The 25,391-nt window shown below is 39.9% G+C and overlaps 1 protein-coding gene across 1 annotated transcript in view; it reads left to right on the forward strand.

The window, feature by feature from the left end:
* The window catches only part of zbtb47b (zinc finger and BTB domain containing 47b), a 46,812-nt gene that overhangs the window by 14,913 nt on the left and 6,508 nt on the right, over nucleotides 1-25,391 (forward strand). Inside the window, exon 2 of the mRNA XM_061240642.1 lies at nucleotides 23,812-25,176. Within this exon, the coding sequence (XP_061096626.1) occupies nucleotides 23,812-25,176 (1,365 nt within the window). The remainder of the gene's footprint in view (nucleotides 1-23,811; nucleotides 25,177-25,391) is intronic.

A 25,391-nucleotide genomic window follows, 5' to 3' on the forward strand; every position in this document is an offset into this window, starting at 1 on the left:
TTTTACTGTATGTGAATGTAGTGGTGGTTGGTAATGAAATGGCTGAAAGAGAATATGTTGTAAGAGAACCATCAGAAATAACAGCCTTGACCAGCTAGAGCTCAAGTAACTTGCTCAGTTCAGTTTAAAAACCTGTTTAAAAACCATTAAAAAATATAAAAATAATAAAAATGGTTTCACCTGGCTTTGACCTCTCTCATGCAAAGAACTGTGTAAATGCTCAGCCGAACCGTAAACATTCTTTGGGGTTACCTCAAACCGAAACCATCACGCTTAAACTCCACTATTGAGAGTCACGTCTCACAAAGTGTCACATTTCTCATTTCTGTTTCTCGTAAACAAAATGTGAATGCTGCTTGTGCTTGGATGGATGTGCTTGATTTAATGCAGACAGAAGCTTTTGTGGCTTATAGTTTGCATTTTAAAGCAAAACCAATCCTTAATTCATCCTTCTCTGATGGCGACTAGCCCAGTAAATTAAGTTACTGTGCGGTGTAAGTTTTATTTCTGACCTGGTACATTATAACAACAGCTGCAGACCTGTTTTGCTTGGTTATCTACTGCATATCTGGAAGCCGAATGGTGGTTTGAGGCTCATTTGATTTGGAGCCCTGATGACTTAAAGCCTTTTAGCCAGCAAATGTATTCCATACTGTATCAACATAATGTACAGCTGAATTTAGTCCCACCCCCAAATTCCAATAGAGATCCATTGAAATGCAAAGAGTTTTAGTATCTGGAAATGAGATATCCAGACTCTGATGTTGATAGGTCACAGACATCATGAAGTCATGGCATGCAAAGGATATGGAACAAGATACTAAACTGACTACTTTCATTTGCATAACATTGCTGTGTCCCAAACATTATGGGGCCCTGAAATTGGGGGACTATGTATAAATACTGCTGTAATTTCTACATGGTAAAACCAAAATGTATAAAAGATGCCCTTTATTAAAATCTGACAGTGAGCACTTTAACCACGTGTAATTTTAAAAAAAAGACAAATCTCAAATTGTGGAGTACAGAGGCAAATAAATAAATGAATGATGGGTTTTTGTCCCAAACATTATGGAGGGCACTGTATTTTTTTGCATCTTTTATGTTAAAGTAGCAGTATAGTATAATAAATAACTAATAAAGTGCTCACTGAGTGTATATTGATTGCATCCCTTTACGCTTTGAAAAATAGTCCAAGAAAATATGTGAACACATTGATTTTGGAGGACTGCATCCTTTGGAGGATTTCATGTAGACACCGTTGCCTGGTTGTATTACCATAAATGTAAATGAGAATTAGTCACGTTCATCTTTTTCTTCAAGGAGGCATTAGTGCCAAAGTTCACATATTGAGACATTCAAATTTAGAATTACAGAATAAAAACTGACATTTCCTTTGTCTCCTCTTCTCTAACAATAATCTAATATGGTGCCTTTAATTTATTCTCCTCATAAAACTGCCTTTAATTTCATCTCTTTATAAAATGTGCCTGCTTAGGATAATAAATGCCACATATAAAAGGGGAAAGGAAATAAATAAAGAGTATGCACACATCAGTTACCTATACAGGGATTAATAAACTCCCCAAGAGGAAATAAAAGGCTATTATTAAATATTAATTCCTGTGAAATTTATCTCGTAGTCTGTGCCATTGAGGAGTCCTCTGTGCTTTCTATGCTCGACAGAGTACCTTTCCACTTAACCCAAGGTGTGCCCCCTGCATTTCTAAATCTGTGGGACAGGTGAGTTACCCAGAATTCAATATCTCCTTGAAGAACATAATCCACCAGGCTATTGTAATTGCTTCTACAGGTAATAAACCACGCTTAAGTGATACTTCAAAAAGGTGAGAGCTACAATTACAGTTGTGAAATTAGAATTATGGTATTCAAACTCTTAAAATCAGCTACTATTGTGCTCACAAATGATTTCACTGTTGCACATTACCTGGCTTTACTCATCTGGATTAGTATGAATACACAGTGCTGCTGACATCAAGCCCTTAAACTTTCTTTCAGGTAACTTTTTGACAGCAGAAAACATTTCCTGGTAATTCACCTCCCATATCAGAGATTAACAGCGCAGCCAATATTTTATGAGGTAAAATATATTTTACATTACTGTAGAGCTCTAATTTCACAACAGGACCTACATTTTATACATTGTTTTATCCTTAGTATGTAGTCAACAGTTTTTATTTAATTTTTTAGGTTCAGCACATTGGCATACAGGCATTATGCCAAATGCATTTGCTTTTTGAGATGCTATATATAGTTATTGGTTACTATAGTTACAGGATATATGGTCTATAGTAGAGTATATATGTGTTAATGACTTGATGTCTATTTTGTTTTCTGAAACATATTTATGATAAAGGGAAGCACATGCCAAAAAGGCAAGCACATGCAACAATACTCAGGTGGAATTTTAATGATGCAATTTGTATTAAGGAGCCTTATGTGTGCCAAGAAAACATTACACCGCCAGCACCAGCCTGACTCTCTGGCACAAAGCAGGATGGATCCATGGATTCTTGTTGTTTATGACAAAGTTTGACCCTGTCATCTGCATGTCACAGCAGAAATTGTGATTTGTCAGACCAGGCAACGCTTTTCCAGTCTTCAGCTGTCCAGTGTCCACTCTGGCCTCATCTTTCTCTTCTTAGCTGACAAGAGTGAAACCGGTGTGGTGTTCTGTTGCTGTGGCCCATCCACTTAAAGGTTTGCTGTGTTTGACGCATAACATTGTTGTCAAACGCCATTTGAGTTACTGTCCTCTTCCAGTCAGCTTGAACCAGTCTGGCCGTTGTCCTCTGACCTCTCTCATTAACAAGCCCAGAACTACCTACAAAGCTGCTGCTCAGTGGATGTTTGTGAACAAGAACTGAACCTCTTGACCTTGTCTGGATGGTTTCATGGAGTTTCTGCCACATGATTGGCTGATTATACATTTGCATCAACCGGCTGGTGTACAGATCTACCTAATATAGTTGTCACTGAGTGTATATACATGCATTATACACCGATGAGCCAAATATACACCGATGAGCCAAAATGTTATGTCCACCTGCCTAATATGCTGTTGGTCCTCCACATGCCACCAGAACAGCTCTGACCCGCCAAGGCATGAATGCTACAAGACCTCTGAAGGTGCCCTGTGTTATCCGGCAAGTTATCAGCAGATTCTTTAAGTCCTTTAAGTTGCGAGGTGGAGCTGCTGTGGATCAGACTTGTTGTTCCAGCATATCCCGAAGATGCTTGATCAAATTGAGAGCTCGGGGATTTGGAGGGCAGGGTAACACTTGAACTCTTTGTCATGTTCCTCAAACCATTCCTGAACAATGGAGGCAGTGTGGCAGGGAGCATTATCCTGCTGAAAGAGGCCACTGCCATCAGGGAACATTGCGATGAAGGGGTACATCCGGTCCACAACAATGTTTAGGTAGGTGGCACGTGTCAAATTGACGTCCACATGAATGCTCGGATCCAGGGTTTCCCAGCAGAACTTTGCTCAGAGCATCACACTCCCTCCACCGGCTACAGTAGCCCTTCTGTCGGTTCGGACCAGAAGGGATGGCCTTTGTTGCCCTTGTGCGTCGATGAGCCTTTGGTGTCCAACAGCCTGTCAGTGATTTGCCGCTCTGAGGACCATTGTCAGTAGATACTCACCACTGCTAACCGGGAGTACCCCACAAGCCTTGCCGTTTCAGAGGTGCTCCGACCCAGTCGTCTGGCCATAACTATTTGGCCCTAGTCAAAGTCGCTCAGGTCCTTACACCTTCCTGTTTCTTTCGCATGTAACACGTTGACTACGAGAATCAACTGTTCGCCTACCATCTAATCTTATCTCATATATCCCAGACTTTGACATGTGCTATTACGAGATACTCAGCATTATTTGCTTAATCTGTGAGCAGTCATAATGATTCAGCTCATCGGTGTATATAGCCTATATACGTGCATTACTGTACATGTGTATATCGGGAAAATGTGCATACCTACACACATACACACACATTCCATTTTCCAAAGCAGCTACAGGGGCTGACGCAATGTGGTTTGGTTGTCGTGAAGAGTGGCCATAGATAACAGTGGCAAATTAATTCTGGACCAAATTAATTGGCAATTACACTTCAGGTGCGGTCAAGGTGAATGTTGTGATGTATTACACCAGTAACTCTTGTGTGCTGTGGATCATGTTGCATCATAGTTTCAGCGATCTGAATACAGCAGTCTTGCTGGTGTCAGTTGGTGGAAGTGGCATGTTTTATTCATGCAAGTGTGGGCACTCTTCCAGTTATCTTACCTGTCTTTTTAGGCTGATCCATCAGTGCTAATGATCAGGGGATGGAAAGAGTGTCCTTATTCATTTCATAGCTCGCTGGTACAGAGTGCAGTTTTCTTATGGCAGGAGAAGGAGAAAGGGGGGGCTTTTTGGTGATGGATGTCAGGCAACACAGATCAGTTCATAGGTTTATTTGGGGACTCTGTGACAAGGAACGGACTAAAGCCTCTACAGATCTGAAGGTTGGCCTTTTCTCAAATAAATAAACAAACAGATTAGTCTTGAAGCTTTGTTAGAAAGGAAATACTTTTGTGCAGTAATGACAGCAGAACGAAATACAGCAGAATCTGATGTTCCAGACGACTTTGTAAATCTGCTACTTGAGTAATATGAGTTTTATTTTCTGAAATGCCTATACTATTATCCATTAAAGGCATGTCTTCCCAAAGAGGTGTCTCATTTAGCTGCAGAGTGCTATCCATCACTGTCAGCTCTCACGCAAGCTGGAGACAGTAAAATATGTCAGGATGCAGCACTTGGATCACTGATGGGCTGCTATGCTAATAGCAGTGGCAAACGAGCCAAACAAATTTAGCTCCTGATCCAAGGGGTCCTTGAACCTATTTGTCCTTTTCATCCATTAGAAGATGAAGTGTTGGTCTTCCTTTAGTCTGACTGTAATTGCGCATAGCTTAAACTTGCAAGAAGACTTTAAAGACTGAAAGGACTGTTAGAAATGGCAATGCCACTGCTGATATCCAAAACTATTTGCAGTGTATCCATGCAGTCTGAACTAGTTTATGGTGTGAAAAAATGGAAATAAATCTTTATTGTTGTTTCTTAGAAGCTGTGAGTATGCCAGTCCTATCTGATTAATTAGCTTTCTTGATTCAGTGGGTGGCGGCACGGATGGTGCAGTGGGTAGCACTGCCGCCTCACAGCAAGGAGGTCCTGGGTACGAATCCCCGTCGGCCGGGACCTCTCTGTGTGGAGTTTGCATGTTCTCCCCGTGTCTGTGTGGGTTTCCTCCGGGTACTCCGGTTTCCTCCCACAGTCCAAAGACATGCAGGTCAGGCTGATTGGAGAGTCTAAATTGCCCGTAGGTATGAGTGTGTGAGTGAATGGTGTGTGTGCCCTGCGATGGACTGGCGACCTGTCCAGGGTGTATTCCTGCCTTTCGCCCAATGTATGCTGAGATAGGCTCCAGCCCCCCTGCGACCCTGTTCAGGATAAGCGGGTTAAGATAATGGATGGATGGATGGATTCAGTGGGTTGTTTTGCCTCTTTCTAAACCATGACCAGATTAATCCGTTACTTAAAATGTGCAAATAACTAAGCTTATGTAGACATTTAGTGTGCTAGCTAAAAGCCCAGCAGAGCAAATTACTTTAATAATGTTGGTGTATTATCTAGTTTAATACCAGGAGAATCTATTGCTTGTTGTGGTAGCTACATTCATTCTGCATTCAGTTGCATACAATTGAATTGCTTTTTTAGATGGAAGATATGGATGTGTGGTATCAACATTTAATGTGATTAAGCTTGTCAGAATTACAAATAATATTTGCAGACATGCATACAGCGCACGGATTTTCCACTACTGTGATTTTTGTCGTGAAAGACAGACCCACAGTAATGCTCCCCTTTCTAACTTGCCTGTGGTTAAAACGATGCATTAAAGCAAACTGCCCCTGTCTACAGTGAAAACATTGTAGCTGGCCAAGTCTTCTCTTAAGCAGATGGTGAGTATAACACTGTAAATATCACTTATGTATTACTTGATGGTTGAATTTCAGGATAATTAATCATAATAAATCAAATAAAAACAATTATGTATAATGTGATCTATTTGTTATGCAGTCTCAAAATGGCTTACATTGTCACGGTCTATCATGAAATTGTAATTCTTACAAGACACTGTCATGTTTCTGTATAGCTAGAGCTGCCAGTTGCTCACTGCTCTTTTCTCACATTTGCTTCAGTCCTCTGCCAACAAGAGGCCTTTTTTTACAATTATCGCAACTGCACCACCACCGCATAAAATAATTAGCAAGAATTAAGCTGATCACAGATGGTTGAATACAACTTTTAAATTCAATTAAATTATTAACAAAAATTTACCCATTGATCTCATTTTCAAGGGAGTCCTGAATTACATAAAATAAAATATTACATTTACAATGGAATTTAATGAACAAATAATAATTTTTAAAAATCCAAAATTTAATAAACTATAACATAAAAGCCAAATTATTTTGAATGTTGTCACTGGAATAATGTTATTTTTTATTTGAAGTACTGTGGAATTAATTAAAAGTGAGAGCAGCAGAGATCATTTAACGGCAGTTATCAGTTGTCATTTAACTTGAATGGTTAAATTGTATTGATAATAATGCAATAGTTTGTAGTTGTATTGTTGTTATTATTATTATTATTATTATTATTATTATTATTATTATTATTATTATTTGAGTAGTATTACACAATGATAAATAAAATAAGTGACTGCCATGTGCACAGTTAAAATGAAAGTCTTCTAAAGTCTGTGATAAAATTTTCATTTTTGTAATTTGGCAGACGCTTTTAATCCAAAGCGACTTGCAAGTGCAAATTTGATCATGGTCAGTTTTTCAAGTGGTCTCTTCTGTAACTGATTGACAGATTACGTTTACTCACACAGTGTACAATGTTCATTATGCTGTTCTATTTTACTGTAGGTTTTGTGAGCACAACCGGATCGTGTCAGCCAAAGTTTTGCCGTTTTCAGTGACTAATGAGAGCTGTATCTCCAAATCCTTATCCGTCAAAGCCTGGAGCGTTGGTGTGACTCTATTTCCACAAATCTGGGATAATAACTGACATTCTTTGGCACTCTGCAGCAGAATACCAAATGACCCCTTTGGTTTTATGTGGTTCAGGGGGATGTTTTTGACAGAGAATAGCCTTGCTATTTAATTGCATTCTTTATATGCTCACTATAAGAAATCTTCCAGCTTGGACGATGGCAAAAACTCTCTTGAAAGTGGCAAGTTTGTGGCAATTTGGACTAATTTTACTTTTGGGAAGTTTATGACCTCCAGTACATCAGTGTTGACATTTCAAGTTACTGTAAGTGCACTGAACCTGACCACAAGGATGTCTATATATGCTTTTTTCATAGAACCTCCATTCAGAAATGCAGTCACATTTTTCAAATCAGCTTTAACTTTCTCAGAGCATTTCTTGATGCCATCCAAAACTGAGGAGTATTCAAGGCAGTAAGGTATAGTGTATCAGCAAGCTAAAATCCAGTTGTGATGGACTTTCCTTGAAGAATAAATTAAATATGTAATGCTCTGTTCCATCTGTGGATTTGTCCATTGATTTATTCACAGATACAGTGTGGCCTAAGCTTATGTCAAAGTTGTCTCGCTGATGGCATTACCCTGCCGTTTATTCCATAGAATCCTGCAATTTGGGATTATCAACTTTTACAGTACAATATTTGCACATATGTTAAACCTGGAATCACATTTAGCCACTGTTCTAGGCTGTCTTTTTGCCTGCGGTCTGCTGATCTCAGAATTAGTTCATGTTTGTTTGTTTTAAATTGTGGGTTGTTTTCTTTGTGTGATTTAATGCTAAATTGCAGGTTCTGCTAAATGAATTTGCCTAAATCTCTCTGCAACCTACCAGGTGGATACTCTTGCACTTGTTTGCTGAAAGATATTCTTTTTGTAGTGTGTGTGTGTTTGCCACTCTGTCCAAGTTCATTTTTCTTCCTTTCGCTCTCCTAATATTAAGTCAACTAATTGTGTTTATGAATTTTACAATCCGGCTGCTATTTGTGTAGGACCCCCTGGAGGATAATAATTGAAATACAACGTATATTATACTGTCATAGGATGCAGTCATTTATTGTATGATTTCCTACCTCTCTCCCAAGGCATTCTGGGATAGGCACCAGCACCCCCTACGACCCTAACCAGGAATAAGAAAGTTAGATAATGGACTGATGGATGGATGGATTTCATACAATATAAGTGGCAGAAGGACTGCAGAGTTTTGTATGTCATCCATCTCTACAAGTGGCAAAATAAATTTTATTCAGAACGTTTATTCAGACACATATCAGATGAAAGGTCTGACTTCAAGAGTGTATGAGTAATATTGTTTGTGGGAAAAAGTCCTTAACAATGCAAACTTTGTCCAGTCCTTTGCATTGTTGGTTACCAAGTTCCCATCACTTTGCTTTCAGCAGTCTCACTATGCCACAATAATTAATCAGTGTTTTCTAGAAGGAAGGCACAGTACCACCATCCGTCTCATACATTACGCCTGGGCAGGTAATTATTCCATGCCTATGTTCGCACAGGTAATGAACAAGGCCTTAGGGCTTGTGAGCTAACTCTGACATTGTAAATGTAACTTGAGTGATTTCTCTATCTCCATTTTCACACTTATTTCTTGGAATAGATTAACGACAGATACAAATTATCAATTTGCATTTTTATTATTAGAGGTTTTTAGCTGATAAAAATAGCCTTGAATTTGACTCGCCCCATTCTGTCTGTGCTTTTCTGGCTCACAAACATTTACTTTTTTTCCATGCTTTCTTTTTTTGTACTGTCGGCAAAACAAAATCAAGCTTAATAGCCTCTCTAATCAATATGTGTTTGCAATCAGATCCGAAATATAACTATGACATGCAGACTGTGGCACATAAATTGCCATTGTCTGCATGCCACTTTTTATATGGCCCAACAGACAGTGTGTTATGTGGAAACATTACACAGTGATGAATATGTAGGAGACAGAAGTGAGTGCAAGTTTTCATTTCCAGAAATGCTTTACAGCTGTGTATTGACAATTTTGTCACCGTTCATTGAAACGCAACGCTTGCTATCATTGAACACAAACAGAGCTGTGCCTGCTCTCAGACAGGGGAATTATTTTTTACGCATCACTCAATTTTTAAAGCAAAATAAAATAACGACTTTGGGGACTTCATACCTCTGAGTTCTATGCCTACAGCCCGCTGTGTGAAATGTAGGCCACTGAACCTGTGATATAGTAATATCTTTTCCTACAGATTATTTCTTGTTCTCTTACTTTTTACATGACATAGGCCTATATCCACAAGACGTTTTAAACTTCTGTACGAAGTTTGCAGTTTTGAATGCTGGGATTATAGAAACAGTTGCAAAAATAGCTCTATCCGGTTGTAATTTACTGTTGCAGAATGAGGCTGACTGGAATGCTCCCATTTGTGGTTGGATAGAATTCTGTCAAGGCACTGTGACAGCACTGAATTATGAAGCAGTGGCAGCACTGGGACAAGCTGTAATCATCCCTGTCTTTCTTTGACAGTGCAGCATTACCACATCAAGGTGAAATCAGGACGTGTTACAATGTGACCTTGCTGCTGTGTATGAATCTGCCTGTCAGTGTACTGCTACATCTTCTAACGTAATTTTGTATAAATTGACATTAGGGCCCCTTGGTTGCTGCTCCCCGGCTTTTTAACAACTACATCCCTGTCTGATGCAATTAAACATTGGTTGGTTGATTAGGTGGAACCCCGTTGCTAATGTGCAGTACTGTCATGCGAAAAGAGACCTGTGCTGCAAGTGTTTAAATATTCCACTAAGAAACTACAAAGTAACCTCGAGAGTTGAGAGAGCCAAAAGAAAATGTGGAAATACAATACCACTCTTACAGTTCTACGTCCTCACAGGACTTTCTCAACAAATACTGCTTTTCAAAATGGGACTGTACTGTAGATGGCTTCATTTCAGAGAAAATGCTCTGCTTGGCTCAGTGGGACTTGGGACGAGTTGCTAAGTATTAAAATTCTCTCAAACAGTCTAAAATACTACCTCATAAAAATGTCTATATGTTTTATTTTGTATTCGCTTGCCGTGCTGTATTTTAGTTAAGGCTCTTGGTCTCCAAATCTCCTAAATGCTGATCATGTTTTATAAGTGCATGCAGATGTGCAATTACAGACAGTGCTTGGAGCTTTTGTGCGGGAAAACCCAGCCGCACTGCTTTTTAGCACCTCTGCTCCGGTGGCATTAACACACACTGTAGGTGCTATGTGTCCGTTTCATGCTTCTCTCCTCAAGGTCAGTGCTTGGGGTACTTTGTGATGAAAAGGACAGGGGAGGGGAAAGGGGGATGGGATTCTGAGACAGACCTGCTGTATACTTTTTTTTCTCTCTGCGGGCAGGTTTCTCTCTCTCTCTCTTGCTCTCCCTGCCACCCTCTCTCTCTCGCTCTCGCTCTCTCTCGCTCTCCCTCTCTGTCTGTCTCTCTCCATCCCTCCCTCCCTCGCTCCCCCTCTGAGAGACTGCCTTGTTTAACCTTGGTGAGTCTGATGGCTGCGTCTGCTGTCTGCAGGGTGCACAGGGAGTTCTTGCTGCAGAGCTGCAACTTCCACTGAGAAGCAGATGGGTTTGTCCCAGCATCGCTCAGACCACACCTTTGTGGGAACTGAAAAGCCTCGACATTCACCTGTGACACCTCCTCCTATCTTGAGTTGTACAGGAAGCGTTCAGCATGGCCAACTTGTGAATGTTGCAGCCTCCCTGCCCTGGAAATAGAGAAGGTGATAAAGATAACGGGGATAATGGGCTTTCCTTATATGCATATTTAATAAAAAATTGTCAAGTGTTAAAATGCACAATCGTGAGGCAAATACATATTTGTGCAGCTGTCATTGTTCATGAAATGAAGATTAATTTCCCCTGCGACAAAATAAATAACGAAGCAGTATCTTCCTTTGAGTGTATATACTGCTACATTTCCCACCAGTTAAAATAAGAGTCAAAACATGGAACCATTTACCATTACATAGTACTACACTGGGATTTTATGCTTTTATGGGACTGTTTACAGTTCATCTGTTGTTTATTTTGCTTCTCCATTTAATATTATAGGCATTATAGGCAATTTTGGCATTGTTTTTCTGTGTGGCTGTTCTTAACCAATAGTCTTAGAAGTTTGGAAGTCATACACCAAGTGGTGCTGATGTAGCAAGTCATCAAATATTGAAAAAATGAATTGCCGAGTGGCACGATTTAGATATGATGCTCCAAAATCTACACAAACCCCTATCCACTTGTAAGTGACTTTCTGGGTGACACCCCAAACTTGAGAGCCAATATCTCTAGAATGACAAATCCAACGAGGCTAAGTTTCACTATTGAATATATAAATAACATTTACACAAAGTTTGAGCAAAATTGGAGTGGTCACCCCCCACACCTCTGGCTGATCTTTCACGGAATTACCCTATATGTCAATGTAGTTGTATAAATCTGAAAGCAAAGCCCCAAGGGAAGTGTTTTAGATGGCATAGATCAGCCAGGCACAGAAGAGCCAAAAGGCTAGTATAAAATTCTTGATGCTGTAAGTACTCACAGAGTATCCTCTGGTGCATTTCGTCTTGGAAGCATATGATCCCATTAACACTGTTTTAGAGCTATGTTGGGAGATGCCCTTGGTAATAAACAGAAAACGATGTGCCCAATTTGCAGTATTTGATATACCTCTTTGCCTTAAGGACCTCGTTTAGCTCATAGCTGCTTTCACTGAAGCTTATCTTACCCCAAAGACCCTGTGCTGGAAATGTGGTGAACGGCAGAACTGAGTTTCGCCTCTGCAGCTCAGAGATCCTTAATTATTCCATGGCTCTTCAGCTGCAGGGTTGTGGAGGTCATTAAAGGTAAGCTGAAGTTGGGCAACTGTGTCCAGCAGAAATGCCAACTGGCCAATCTGAGCTCCCTGTGGTTTAATCCTCCTCCTTCGCTCATGAATATAAGCTGACTCTCTTGTTACTTGTTAATTGTCTTTGACAAACTTAGCTTTGTGAAATGGAAGATGCTGATAAGTCATACCCTCAGAATACAGTTGCTCAGGCAGTAAGAGCAGTCGTTTGGCAGTCAGAGGGTTGCCGGTTCGATCCCCCGCCCGGGCTGTGTCGGAGTGTCCCTGAGCAAGACACCTAACCCCCAAATGCTCCTGACGAGCTGGTCGGTGCCTTGCATGGCAGCCAATCGCCGTCAGTGTGTGAATGGGTGAATGAGAAGCATCAATTGTACAGCGCTTTGGATAAAGGCGCTATATAAATGCCAACCATTTACCATCTGGGTCTTCAGGAATGGGGTCATTCGGAACTCCAGAATGATTGTAACTTTGAATGCGAAGTCAAAATACACAAATCCTACTTTGAAACATTTATTGGATTGCATTAGTCTACCCTTATTTTTTAAATAGGCTCTGATTTTGTAGCTCTATAGTTTTTAGTTAATTAATAACCAATAATTAAACAATTTCTTCTGAATATTTTTTTACATTGGCTTTTTGAAAGATAAAACATAATGAAGTAGAGCTTAGTTAGTGAGAGAGAAAAAACTATTGACCAAGAAAAGTACAACTTATAAAAATAGTTCAAATCAAGCTAGGAATGATTGTGTACTAGAAAACAGTGGTCTGCCAACAAGCAGGTGGCTTCTGACTACCACTCAGTTCAAACTACGTCTAGCACAGGTAATTTCTAAGTGCATCCATTAATGTGTCAGTTAAAATGTGTGTTATTTACATAAGACGGCACTCTTCTTTTTGTTCCAATATGCTGACCCCTCACTAAATTTAGTTGGACTGCCATACAGTTTGAGAGGTATATTTACAGGTTTTATCACTGTTGATTTTAAATTGTTTAAATTATTTTGATTGCTTTTTTGCATTGGTAATACTTATGGAGAATCTATGTGTGCAGTACACCGAGAAGCTGGAAAAGGCATAAACGCTTGTGCTATTTCCGGGCTCATGCCCTGTTTTGTTGACCAGGCAGTCTGCAAAAGAGGTTGTTAATTTGGGAATTGTACTGTTAATCAGTTTTCAAGGGCTAGTCTTGTGGTACATAGGGGCATCCGCTGGCACCATCTGAGCTGTGATCTGTTACCCTCTTAAACAAAAATCTAAAGACGCAGAAATGTATCATTTTATGTGTTTATTGATTAATTTAGGCACTTGAGTATAGAGACATTTTTAATTAGCTGCCCATCGGGGCTGTGTATATCCACGTTCCATGCCTGAACCACCCTGCCAATTTGGTAGAATGAGACTTCCGCAGTTCTCCTCTGAAACACGTCTCCAACTGCTACTTCTTTTAGCATTGTAGACCATAGATACAGTAATCTCACACAGAGCAGCATAGGAAGCTTCATATGCAGTCTTTCATGTGCCTTCTCAGCTAGTGGGGCTTGCTCAAGAATGATGGTATGCAGATCCCTATCTCACTGGACCTTCCCATACCCTGGGCAATGCAGGTGTCAATCACCCTATGGGGCGACCTGCCAAAGTCTACATTGGCATGGTCCGGATTCAATCCGGTCCGGATTCAATCGGAGACCAGGAGACTCATCCATGCTCCACAGCATGGTGCTTTAACCTAATGAGCCACCCAGCAACCCCAGAGAAGCTATTTACAGATTTTAAAAAATTAAGATATTTATATTCCATACAAACACCAATGTGCACAATTGAAGCTTTTATAACACACATATCTACCGAAGACACGGGTCATTGCCACCTGTGTCTTGACAGTGGCTAACCAGAAGAATTGGTACCCAGAATACACTATAGCCATGATTGATTTGACATCACGTAAATGTTATTTTGATTAAACTGTGATGAACATGGGTTTTTCATTAGAGTGAGTGTGGAAAAGGCGTGAGGATTGCAATTCTGGTCACCTTGCCTGGCTGTGAGAGTAGACTGAAGGGCAATTGGACAGCAATATAGAAACAGTTTGCTGCATGAGGAAATTAATCTTTTTAAGCAAAGATGTATTGAATGTCTCTGTATAGAAACTGACTTTCAATACATTTTTAAAGAGTTTTTTGTGTTTTAGTTGCATAAAAATGCATGAATAAAGGTTTGACTTATCTCCAATTATATCTCTGGATCACTGTTCTGCATGCAGGTCCTATTTTTGCCCATCCCTAACACTGTGATGAAGATACCAGGTGACACTATGCCTGATCTGATTGTGGCAGGTGTCGGTCACAGAACATGGCGGTGTGTCAGAGTCTGTGTGATCTCTGTGGATCCCTCATTGTGCTGAAGGCCTCCAAATGTCCCTGCAACATGAAGGAAAGCAGAACTTAACCAGACCCATGGAGCAATAGCTCACTTCATATTCTTTCAAGGTCAACTGAGGGTAAAGCTTTATTCTGTGAGTGTAGTTAATGGGAATGGTTAACTGGTTGGTTAACTTTGAGGTTGATTTGTCAGGGTCTTGTTTTTCTCCCTTTTAAGAATAGAATTCATCCCCATATTTTCTTTACTCTCCTAAGCTAGACCATGATTATAAGTTTGTGCAGTGGTTGCTGGACATTAGCAAGTGTCCAGACCAGCATGTGTCTTTTGAAATGCATTCAGCCTGCACCTTTCTCTATTTTGTCACTTTTCATTTCACCAGCTGAGTGCTACAGTCACTGCACCAGAGAAATGGACATGTCATTTCCTGATCTGCCAGAGGTATCACTATTTCCATTGGGGTTCAGAGAAAGTTATCCTGCAAAAGGATAGTTCACCCTAAGAATGAATTTCCTTTTGGACAAACATATTGGCAGTGTACTTTTTCCACATTTGATTAGCCCATCAAAGTTTTTCCCAAAATGAATGGAAGTCATACAGACAAGAAAGACTCAAAGTTCTTCTTTAAATAGTACCACAATTTCTAAAAGCAAGTGCCATCATTTGTGGAAATTAATCATTCTGTGGCTGTAAGCATAGTTAAAAGCAAACTACTAATGATATAGCCTCTTAAAATATATTGTTTTTATAGGGAAATTACTTGCATGCTAAAGTGGTTCAGATGTTGCTAAGCATAGTTTCCTAAAATATCAGATTGAATTTGACTCACAGCCAATTGAAAAATGCATTTCCATCCGCGTGCTTTTTATTATTCATTGTTATCTGTGTTATTAAAAACCCAAAAGGAATGCTCAAATCCTGTTTTTTCTCTAAGGAGAAAATTACATTTTTCCTTAGTGTTGCATTTTAGAATAGGAATTGACATATTTCCATTTAAGTTAGTTAATAACAGTTACAGCTGTTTAGTAAGTTGACTCAACCACCTGGCAAGCCACTTTAATGGAGAATGTGTAAGTGTGTCCAGGATAATGGTACAACCAATTCTGTAAAACACAAGAACATATTATACTTGTGGCAATTAATTGTTTCAAGTATGACTCACTTATCCATATTTCGCCTCAGAAGCAGTTTTATATCACTTTTAGCTTTGGTGAAAGAGAAGCTCTGTTTGTGTAAGAGGAATTACTGGTGCAATTAATGATGTAAGATAAAGAAGCCTCTAACTTTCCTCAGCTGTGAGGCCTTGTCTGGTTGACATTCACTGCCTGGGCTAAAGTAATTACCCATTCAAAATGCCTCTTCCCAGAGGCTTTAGAACCAAATGTCTGCGCCTTTCAGTCACCTTCGTGTTCACTTGATATTGATGCTGAACTTTTCATGTCAGATTTGGCTCCCTCAGAAGTCTCTCTTGTGTCTATGAGACTCAAGGTCTGTACTTACTTTGACATGCCTTGTTTCAGCTGAAAAGAGCCCAAGCTAACAAGGGACTGTCTATTCGCATTTTAAGTTTGTGGTACCCTTAACTACCTTTATGCTCATCAAATAGTTTCTTATTTTCCTGGATCATTTATACTTTGTATGCCTCAACTGGCTGTTTGTTTTGTTTGTGATTGAAAGTTCATTGTGTTATATTCAACTTGTCAGGGACGTGAGGATTATGTAAAATGCATTTAAAACAGCAATTCCTGAATCCAGAGGTTTTAACCATCAACACCCTTGTTTAAATGTGCAGCACTCTGAATACCTAACACAAGTTTGTCAACAGTTAAAACACCTCACAAGCCAGAATGCTTTTGTAGCATTCCTTTATCAATCAATACCGTTACTATGGAATCGAAGATTGGTTGGGACTAGGTGCAGGTCTAGCACCATTTTCAAATACTTGTAGTGCACATTTTTATTATGGACGTTAAAAACTATTTGATTTAGCAACAGCTTGCGTCTATTTAATTTAATAAGTTTGTTTTCTAATGCTTGCATGCATGCATGATAGCTACCAATTTATTGCTTATATGTTGTTCCTTGAGGGACAAAGATCCATTTATAATCTTCAGCTACACATAGACTAGAGCCTAAAACCAGAGACTAGAGAATTCATAGAATAATAATACCAGGCTCTGAGCAGTTTGGCATCAGGAGAAATGTTGTTTCAAATAAATGTTGATTTCTTACAAAGAGTGATGGCTTCCCCTTCTGTTTTCTCTGCTCCTGTTCACAGTTGGATCTTTGAACTTGGTGGCTCTCCATGAGCAATGTCATAGTTAGTGTAGCAACTGCTGGTGTAAGAATGAAAGCTATAAAATAATTTATTATGGGCTTCTGAAGTTTGGGTTAGTATAGAGTATACTGTAGATCATTAGTCTTCGGTTGTAACAAAGGATAAGTTGCAAACATTGCCTGAAGCAGTGTGAAACTGCTACACCTTTCTTGTTATCTCTGTATGAGACCGCTGCGTTGAGTTGTGGATCATCAGCATGAATGCTTAGATTTTTCTTGACTGACTGTACCGAATGCATTGCAGTCATTGGCAGGTGGAGGTTGCATCCCAAATTACTCAATATTAAGACAAAGGCGATGAAAATCATATACCATGTACCAGAAAGAAAGTGATTGGCAATAGTGAATTCATCCTAATTTCAAGTAGAACATTTTCACAAATGTTGAATTGTATCTCAAATGCAGTAGATTGTTTGTATTTCATTTTAGCTTTTACCCAGTGAGATTAACCTGCAATTCCTGATTTGTGAGATCATTGTCATTTTTAGCTCTGCAAGAGTTATAAATCTTATCATTTCCTTTGGATTAAATATTTTTACTTTCAAATATCCTGCTCAGTTGTTTACGGACCAGATCGTTTGTATTGTTTGATTGTTAATTTCTGAATTCAGGAGGTAAGTTGTGCAGCAATTGGTGGGTTGCCGGTTCGATCTCCCACCCTGGGTGTGTCGAAGTGTCCCTGAGCAAGACACCTAATCCCTAATTGCACCCAACAAGCTGATTGGTTGCCATGTGAGAGCGTATGTGAATGATTGAATGAGAGGCATTAATGGTAAAGTGCTTTGGATGAAAGCCCTATATAAATGCACTCCATTTACCATCCATTACGATTTGGAACTTATGTTTCTTTTGCAAGTAACACAGCATTTATGTTTTACCTAATCATTGGCTATCATGTGGGCTGCCAATCAGAAGTATGCTTGAGTTCAATATGTGTACTAATTGGAAATACTATGTCAGACATTCAGCTCTCTTGTTTAGAAAGTGGATGCTTTACAGCAAATGGAAATTAAATTATTGTCTTGTTCATAAATGTAAAAAATGTAAGCAATTCATTAACTTGATGAATAATGGAAGAACAAAGGATTTTCAGAGGGTCTTTATTTAGTGGTTCAGCCCATGTACATGCTGAGTGCAGATGATGTGTGTTAACAAAGCTTCTGTGTATTGTTCACTATCATTTGTGCCTTACCACCATTGACGTATTGAATGTGAGAATAATATCTGGTCACGTTGACATCGGTGTAATTACAAGAGACAGGCACTTGTCTTGAAGACGAGAATAGATTGTTTTAGGTGAATTGGTTCTGGCACTTAACCCTAACGATTCAGAAATATAGAATACAGGACTCCTCTTCAGAATCTAAAGAAATAAATAATGAGTCGGCCTTTGAAGTTACCAAGAAAAATACATTTATCTTCTGGCCTGGACAGCTGGAGGGCTTAATTGCTTTGCACACGCACACACTAACACACACATCTCTTTTCATCCTTTACTTTTTTTCCCTCTAACTTGCATTTCAGCAGTTTTGTAGTTTGCTTTTGTAAAAAATGTAATCACTGAATATATTATGTCATAAAATGAGTTCATTTGTGTATAAGATATTCAAACACAACCCTAACACTTCCTCTCGTGTGCGTCACTCTTTACCATACTTGTTCACCTCGTGTTCACCTCAAACTGATGGAATATGGGGCTGTATACAGGATTCATGCTGTATGTATAATAACTAGATGCCTTTGGGATAGGGTGATAATTGTAATTGAAGTAATTCTTCCTTTTTCCTCTCAATTTTGCATCTTGAGCTGTGCCTATACCATGGGAGAAAGACCCCAGGATCACTGCAGCTGTATACGCAAACGTCCAATACATCCGCCTGCAAAAGAGAGCACTCATTTAAAATGAAACATGTCTCTAACTGAAAGCAACTGGTAGCCCATGGTGTGGCACACTGTGTATTTTTTATTAGCAAATGTAGCAGACATGCCTACCCTAACCCTGGGTGAAGCTAATCATGCGGTACCACTGTGCACCACTCACAGTCGGATAATGGTATAGCCCAGGCTTCAATGTCTTCCCTCTGTATGTACGAGTTTGCACTCGTCGATAGTGCCTCCACTGATTAAGCCACTTCTCTCGCTTTCCTGTTAAACATCCTTATGGTGATTATTTTTGTTTGTAAAAAATGTAAATTTACCCCCAAAAAAGCACAAGCACAAATTATGCAGACCTTTGGCTCTGCTCACTGGTATAAAGAAATTGAAAAGATTAAACCACTTTCGGGACAACTGCATTTTGATTGAAGCTCTTTGAAATTACACCCTTTGTTAGCTGTGTGAACAAGCTTCCCAAGTGCTTGTTTTCCATGGCACTGTAATTAATAATGCATGCAACCCCTCCTGATTAGGCATGAGGTTAGAGTTGGAGTTTCCATGAAAGAATTAATAGCACCAGACAAGCGCTAATTTTAACATTTATATGCAGATGGGAAATTGGCAAGATTTGGCAATTAAATGTACAAGTATTATGCATGCTTCGCTTAGTTTCCGTGGATACCCAGAAGTTTTTCTTTATTGCTTTTGTACCAGAGTCAAGATATATTTTCTTGTTGCAAAAGTTGCAAAAGATTCATACAGACCCCAGTTTTGGAATACTGCTGGTAAAACTGTTTATTGAAACTGTGAAGTCATAAGTTAATTCAAATTATAATAAACGTCATTATGATTTATTGAACCAGTGTTTTGGTGTATCACTACATCTATAAATTATTGAAAAGACAATATCCCACAGGCCAACGGAATACTGGGATATAGCCAAAAGTATTGATCATAAATCCAAGGAAGTTCTACTTCTGTTATGCTATACCTTTGTCACACCACACTGAGAGTATTGTGTGCAGTTCTGGAGGCTGTACGACAAGAAAGATATAGAGGCTCTGGAAAAGGTTCAAAGAAGGGCAACCAAATTGGTTCCAAGTATACTGTAGAAGATATGAGGAATTATGAGGAAAGACTTAAGATGCTTAAAGTATCTTCAAGCTTCGTAAAATGATACTTAGGGGTGATCTGATTGAGGTTTTTAAATTCATAAAAGGAATGAACAAAGTGAACTGTGTGGAATAGCTTAGGTTTAGACTTCATACTGTGCTAGATACTATCTACTTTTTAGGTAAGCTACGCATTAGGTACACTTTAGTGGTAGGAAAGTATTGTTGGGCTGAATGGCCTGTTAATTGTGTTGTGTTGTGTTCTGTTATGGAATGTTTCATTCTCAGATGACCACATGTAGATGTATCACTATTGAAACTGAAGTAGGTGTCTGAAAGTTTCAAGGTCTTTCTTATCTCAAGGCAGCATCTGTAGCTGATGTGAGACACAACCTGAAAAAGGGATTTGCAGAAGTGTTTTCCTAAGAATGGTGTTCTTTCGTTAATTACATGTTTTTGATGATTATGTGTGCCTCTTCAAGAGGAGTTCTGCGTTTTGGGATTATCAGTTTGGCATCTTTAATAGCTCTTATAGTGTAGCCTACTGCATGTCACAGTTCCTGTTCCTATGTCTAGTTTTATTCCCACTTCTTTGTTTTACTTACTGTACTTCTGCGCCTGGGTCCTAATTCGTTGCTGTGATAAGTGAGTTTATCTTTTTTTAACGTAAAATAATTGACTTCACACTGGCTATTTGTTTATTGTTCTTAAGCTTCTCTTTGGAGTAAAATAATGCATTTGGATACAGGCTGAATTCCACCTCATTTATATCAGGGCTTTAAGTTGTTGCCTGTTTTTGTGAGCTGACTACTGATGGATGTTGACCAATGATTGTTGACCAGTCAGTCTAACAAGGCCATTAAGGAAATCAAATATCCTATCGTGAAAATATGAAATAACTAATATTTTAATGCACAATTTATGGGCAATTATGCAACTGATTCCAATTAGAGATATTGCAATGTAATATATCTATATACACATATTTGCAGTATCTATTATGGGAAAACATAAATTGTGCTTTAAACCTTGTATCTCGGCCCATTATTATCTCACAAGTAACACCTTATTTCATTCAAGTCTCTTGTGCAGTTTGAAATCAAGGACTGTGAAAGATTTGATATGTTCATTTTGGAAGTGACAAAGCACTCTCAGCTATGCAACTGTTGTGGAAAAAGCTTTTTCCATAGCTAGAGAAAAATTTTCAGATGGAGCATCTGTGTCTTCATTCAACCTTAGTATTTGCATTTTTAAACATTGCCTTATAGGGCAATCAGGGATGTCACTTTTTACCAGTGAGACAAAAAGAAAATTAAATGGGAAACTGTGATGCACTATGCAATCTAGAACGGCCAAAACTGAATCTAATGTCTTACCAAAAAATCTTTTTACGTGGACATCGCATTTTCAGATAGCTGCACTGTTTAAGGAATGTCTTATATTCATGTCTGGTTTTAATATATTCTAATGGTAAATTATATTGCATGCTTAATGTTTAATTAAAGCACATGTAGTGTTAAAAATTCTTCTTAGAACCTAAATTACTCACCTATGGTAGAAAAATGGCGTGTTGGAGGCTGAAAAAGACCAAGCAAAATTTGCGTGTGAATTAATTATGTCGAGTTAAGTGGAGACTGTGTTCAGAAGTGCAGTTCTGTCCTTGAACTCTTTCAACTCTACCTATGAAACTACCAATTATTCCCAAGCTTTACTGTGCCTCTTTGTTAAAAAAATAAGAATATATCATTGAATATATCTAACATTAGATAAAATGGTAATTGAAAACCTTGCTAACATCAAGGTTAATTCTTGTTAAGAATCAATTCTCCTGCAGGTCTTTTTTATTGATTTCAGAAAGGGCAGTCCTTAACGCAATCGACAGTGCACAGAGACATCAATACTTCTAAGCAGAACTTAAAGAGATGCTAATTAAAGGTAATAGATTGACTTGAGATCTGAAAATTTGTCCCACTGCCAATAGTTTGGGGCATATCAAACTGTTTTGCTTTAATGTTTATTGCAGTGCTTTGTCTTGCTTCTGGTTTAATACAAGGAAAATTCACACTGATGATAACTGATATATAATTCATATGTAATCACCTCCAATTAAAAAATTACAAATGAGAGTGAAATGTAAAACCACATGCTATATTGAATAACACAATCACTACTAAAACCATCAGAGATTACTTTTATTGTGGAGTATTTGTAAGCGGAATTAGCGGGAGTGCCATGAGTGCAGTGCATCCATATGGGCAGCCATGGGGGGTCCTCTCAGAACCCAAACACAGACACTAAACTAGGCCTAATTAATGAAAAACATTGTTGAAAAAATGTTGACAAGTAACATTATGTATTGTTTGTGTTAAAAACAAATAATATACTGCATATGTTTTCAGTCATGTAGAGTTGATGTAGAAATGTGTCCTATCTTTAAAGTGGACTTATTTTCACCATGCCTAGCACCCATATGTATGACAGGCTAGCTCCGCCCCAGTGGAATATATTTATAGTTTATCATTCATTGCTCATAACCATCCAGAGATTTAATTATGTCTGTGTAGTCCTTCTGCCTCTGTTTTGTGGGATTCTGGCAGTTACATATTGTAAATACTGTATATACTGTCATTTAGTGCAGGTCCCTCTTTTACACTCAGTCATGATGTGCAGTATTATTGGATCCATCGGGTATTATATGTACTGATACGTACAGTGCCTGCAATCTGATCTGTATATGTTCATATTAAATTATAGGTGAACATCTCAAAAGTAAATCTTACATTTCTGGGTGGTTGCTCTTCTTTCACCCAGTTTGTCCTCATGCTATTAGTTCTCTGTACGCGTTCTGTTTTCTGCATAATTGTGAAATCCTTGGAGGCAAGAATGAGAGAGCAAACAGGGGGAGATGGAACTGAATATCAATTCACTCATCAAATATCGCTGTCAGAGAGGCGATGATTGTTTCTCGGTCCTAACTGGGATCCTGGTCAGATCAAAACGTTTGACCACAAGCAGTATAGATTCTTTACAGGTTTTTGAGACCCACTTTCTGTATGTGATGCAGTCGTATGTTCCGGAACACTGTGTTCTGGAACACTTGTCCTTGGTGTGCAGTCTAACCTCAGATAATGAAAAACAATGTTATGCTCTCTGAATGAAGGGAATACAATTCTTATTCTCCAAAACAAATTGCATATTTGTTTATTGTTTTAGATACGGTTCAGCTGATTGAGTGCTAAGGTCATACTGCTTTGTCGATTTGCATACTATTAAATAAGTTCCACTTCCATGTCAAAAAAGTAATCATTTTAATCTCTGTTATTTCAATGTAGTTTAGTTAAATCCCCCACCCCGCCTGGTTTGCAGTGTCATAACATTTTCTGCTGAGAATTGGGGACCAAAAAGACCCTATTGGTCAATTTATTTTTTTGATAGAACATGTACCTGTGTCTTCACTAAATTCGGTGAACACTTGTGAAGTCACATACCTCTTTTTTTATTGTTTCAGCACTCACCAGTTGTTCCTGTAGTCATGACACATTCTCTCTGCGCCTTGGTTTTATGCCATGGTTGAGCAGCTGTGTTCATTCAAAATACCACAACCTCTCAGGCGTGCTTGTGAATGATTTAAAGTAATGGTCATGATAGATAAATACAATTACCATTTTCGGTTTCTTTTTTTACACCATTTTTCTACTCAATTTGGAATGGCCGATTGTATTTATGAGCACTTTGGCCGAACATCCACATCAGTGCTTTGACTGGATGAACCACCCAGCTGCCTGTTTAGATGTACAATATAACATTGCTTTTACATTTTTGAGAATATTCTGGCAATTATTAATTTATTATTTGGCTTTTGAGGGGTTTTCCATCATTCTTTTGTTGAATTAGTGGTTTGATATCATATACAAAAAGACTATGTGCTCAAGTAAAAAACTAGGCTTTTTGCTAGTCACTAATTAAGTGATTTACTGTTATGTATCTTTATTATGGTTTGCATAAGCATTGAGATTTTGCATTCATAATTATTCCATATGTTAAAGATTTTAATGAGGTTTTCAGTGCTGTACAAATCCTGAATTTGAGATATTTTATTCTTCCGTTTCCCTCCAGCTGATAGTGGAAAAGACAACGGACTACCCTTCCACAGAGTTCTCGTTGGTGGAAGATGTTGCTCTGCACTTCACCTGCTTGATGGACAGACTAAACGAGCAGCGCCTGTTTCAGCCCAACCTCTGTGATGTAGACATAGTGCTCGTGCGGCACAAGAACACCTTCCCGGCCCACAAGGGCGTGCTGGCAGCCTACAGCCAGTTCTTCCACTCTCTATTCGCCCAGAACAAGCAGCTCCAGCGGGTGGACCTGTCCCTGGAGGCCCTCACCTCGCAGGGCTTGCAGCAGATCCTCAACTTCATCTACACTTCCAAGTTGCTGGTGAACGCCTGCAACGTGCGGGACGTGCTCAACGCCGCGGCCGTGCTCCAGATGAGCGACATCGCCAGCTCCTGCCAAGAGCTCATCAGCAACCGCTCTCTCGGCCTCGAACTGGCCATGGCCAAGCAGGACGGCTGCGGGAACCCTGCCCCCTCCCAGTTTTACCGGGAGATCAAGCAGGAAATGGACCCGGCCCACGCCAAGATCTACGCCCGCGAGGGGATCGGCCCCTACTCGGTGCGCGTGGAGGACGGCTTGGCGAAGTCGCACCACGCCAGCGCGCAGGCCAAGTTCTTCAAGAAGGAGGAGGGTGATGGAGGCGGGGCTAGGGGCGGTGGACGGGGAGTGTGCAAGATGGAAGGCAGCGTGGAGGAAGCCGAAGACTCGGACGACCATGCCTCCTTCAACCGGGAGCAGATCATCGTGGAGGTAAACCTCAACAACCAGACCCTGAATGTATCTAAGGGCAAGGAGGGGAAGCCGTCCCCCGCAGAGACCACTGCTGTACTGGCCCATTGTCACAGTGAGGAACAGGATAGTGAGGAAGAGGAGGAGGACGAAGAAGAGGAAGAAGACAATGAGGAGGATGATGAAGATGCAGATGTAGGGGAAGAGGAAGAGGAGGAAAAGGACAGCAGTGAAGAGGGTGAAGAGGACGGGGGGGAGGAGAGGGGGGACAACCACACCATTCCAGAGCAGGAAGAACGGGCGGCGAGGCCCCGTCGGGGCACCAGGGGCTCTTTGGACACCATGACAGCCATCTCCACCAGGCAGACCCTGAGCACCTCCACTAGGGCCTGCAAGGGCCGCGGACGCAAAAGGAAGAAGGACCCGGAAAGCCTGGGCCAGAAGGTAAAGCTGGAGGAGAAGCCGCACTTCCCGTGCGAGAAGTGCCCGCGCGTCTTCAACAACCGCTGGTACCTGGAGAAGCACATGAACGTCACGCACAACCGCATGCAGATCTGCGACAAGTGCGGCAAGCGCTTCCTGCTGGAGAGCGAGCTGCTGCTGCACCACCAGACCGACTGTGAGAAGGCCATCCAGGTAGGCCTCATCCTTTGGGTGTTAAGCAACCAGAGATCGAGGAGCTGCTAATGCGTTTGCATTACATTATGGCTGATCTTAAATATTTTGACCAGGCATTGCAGAACACTTGTTCTTCTAATCAGTCAGTGTCATCTGCATTTTAATTATCGGCAGTCATGTTTGCCTGGTTTCATTTGCTTGTTAGCAGCAAGTCTTGATGGAGTTTTTTATGG

Source organism: Conger conger, chromosome 4 (assembly GCF_963514075.1).
Source record: "Conger conger chromosome 4, fConCon1.1, whole genome shotgun sequence".
Classification (NCBI taxonomy): Eukaryota; Metazoa; Chordata; class Actinopteri; order Anguilliformes; family Congridae; genus Conger; species Conger conger.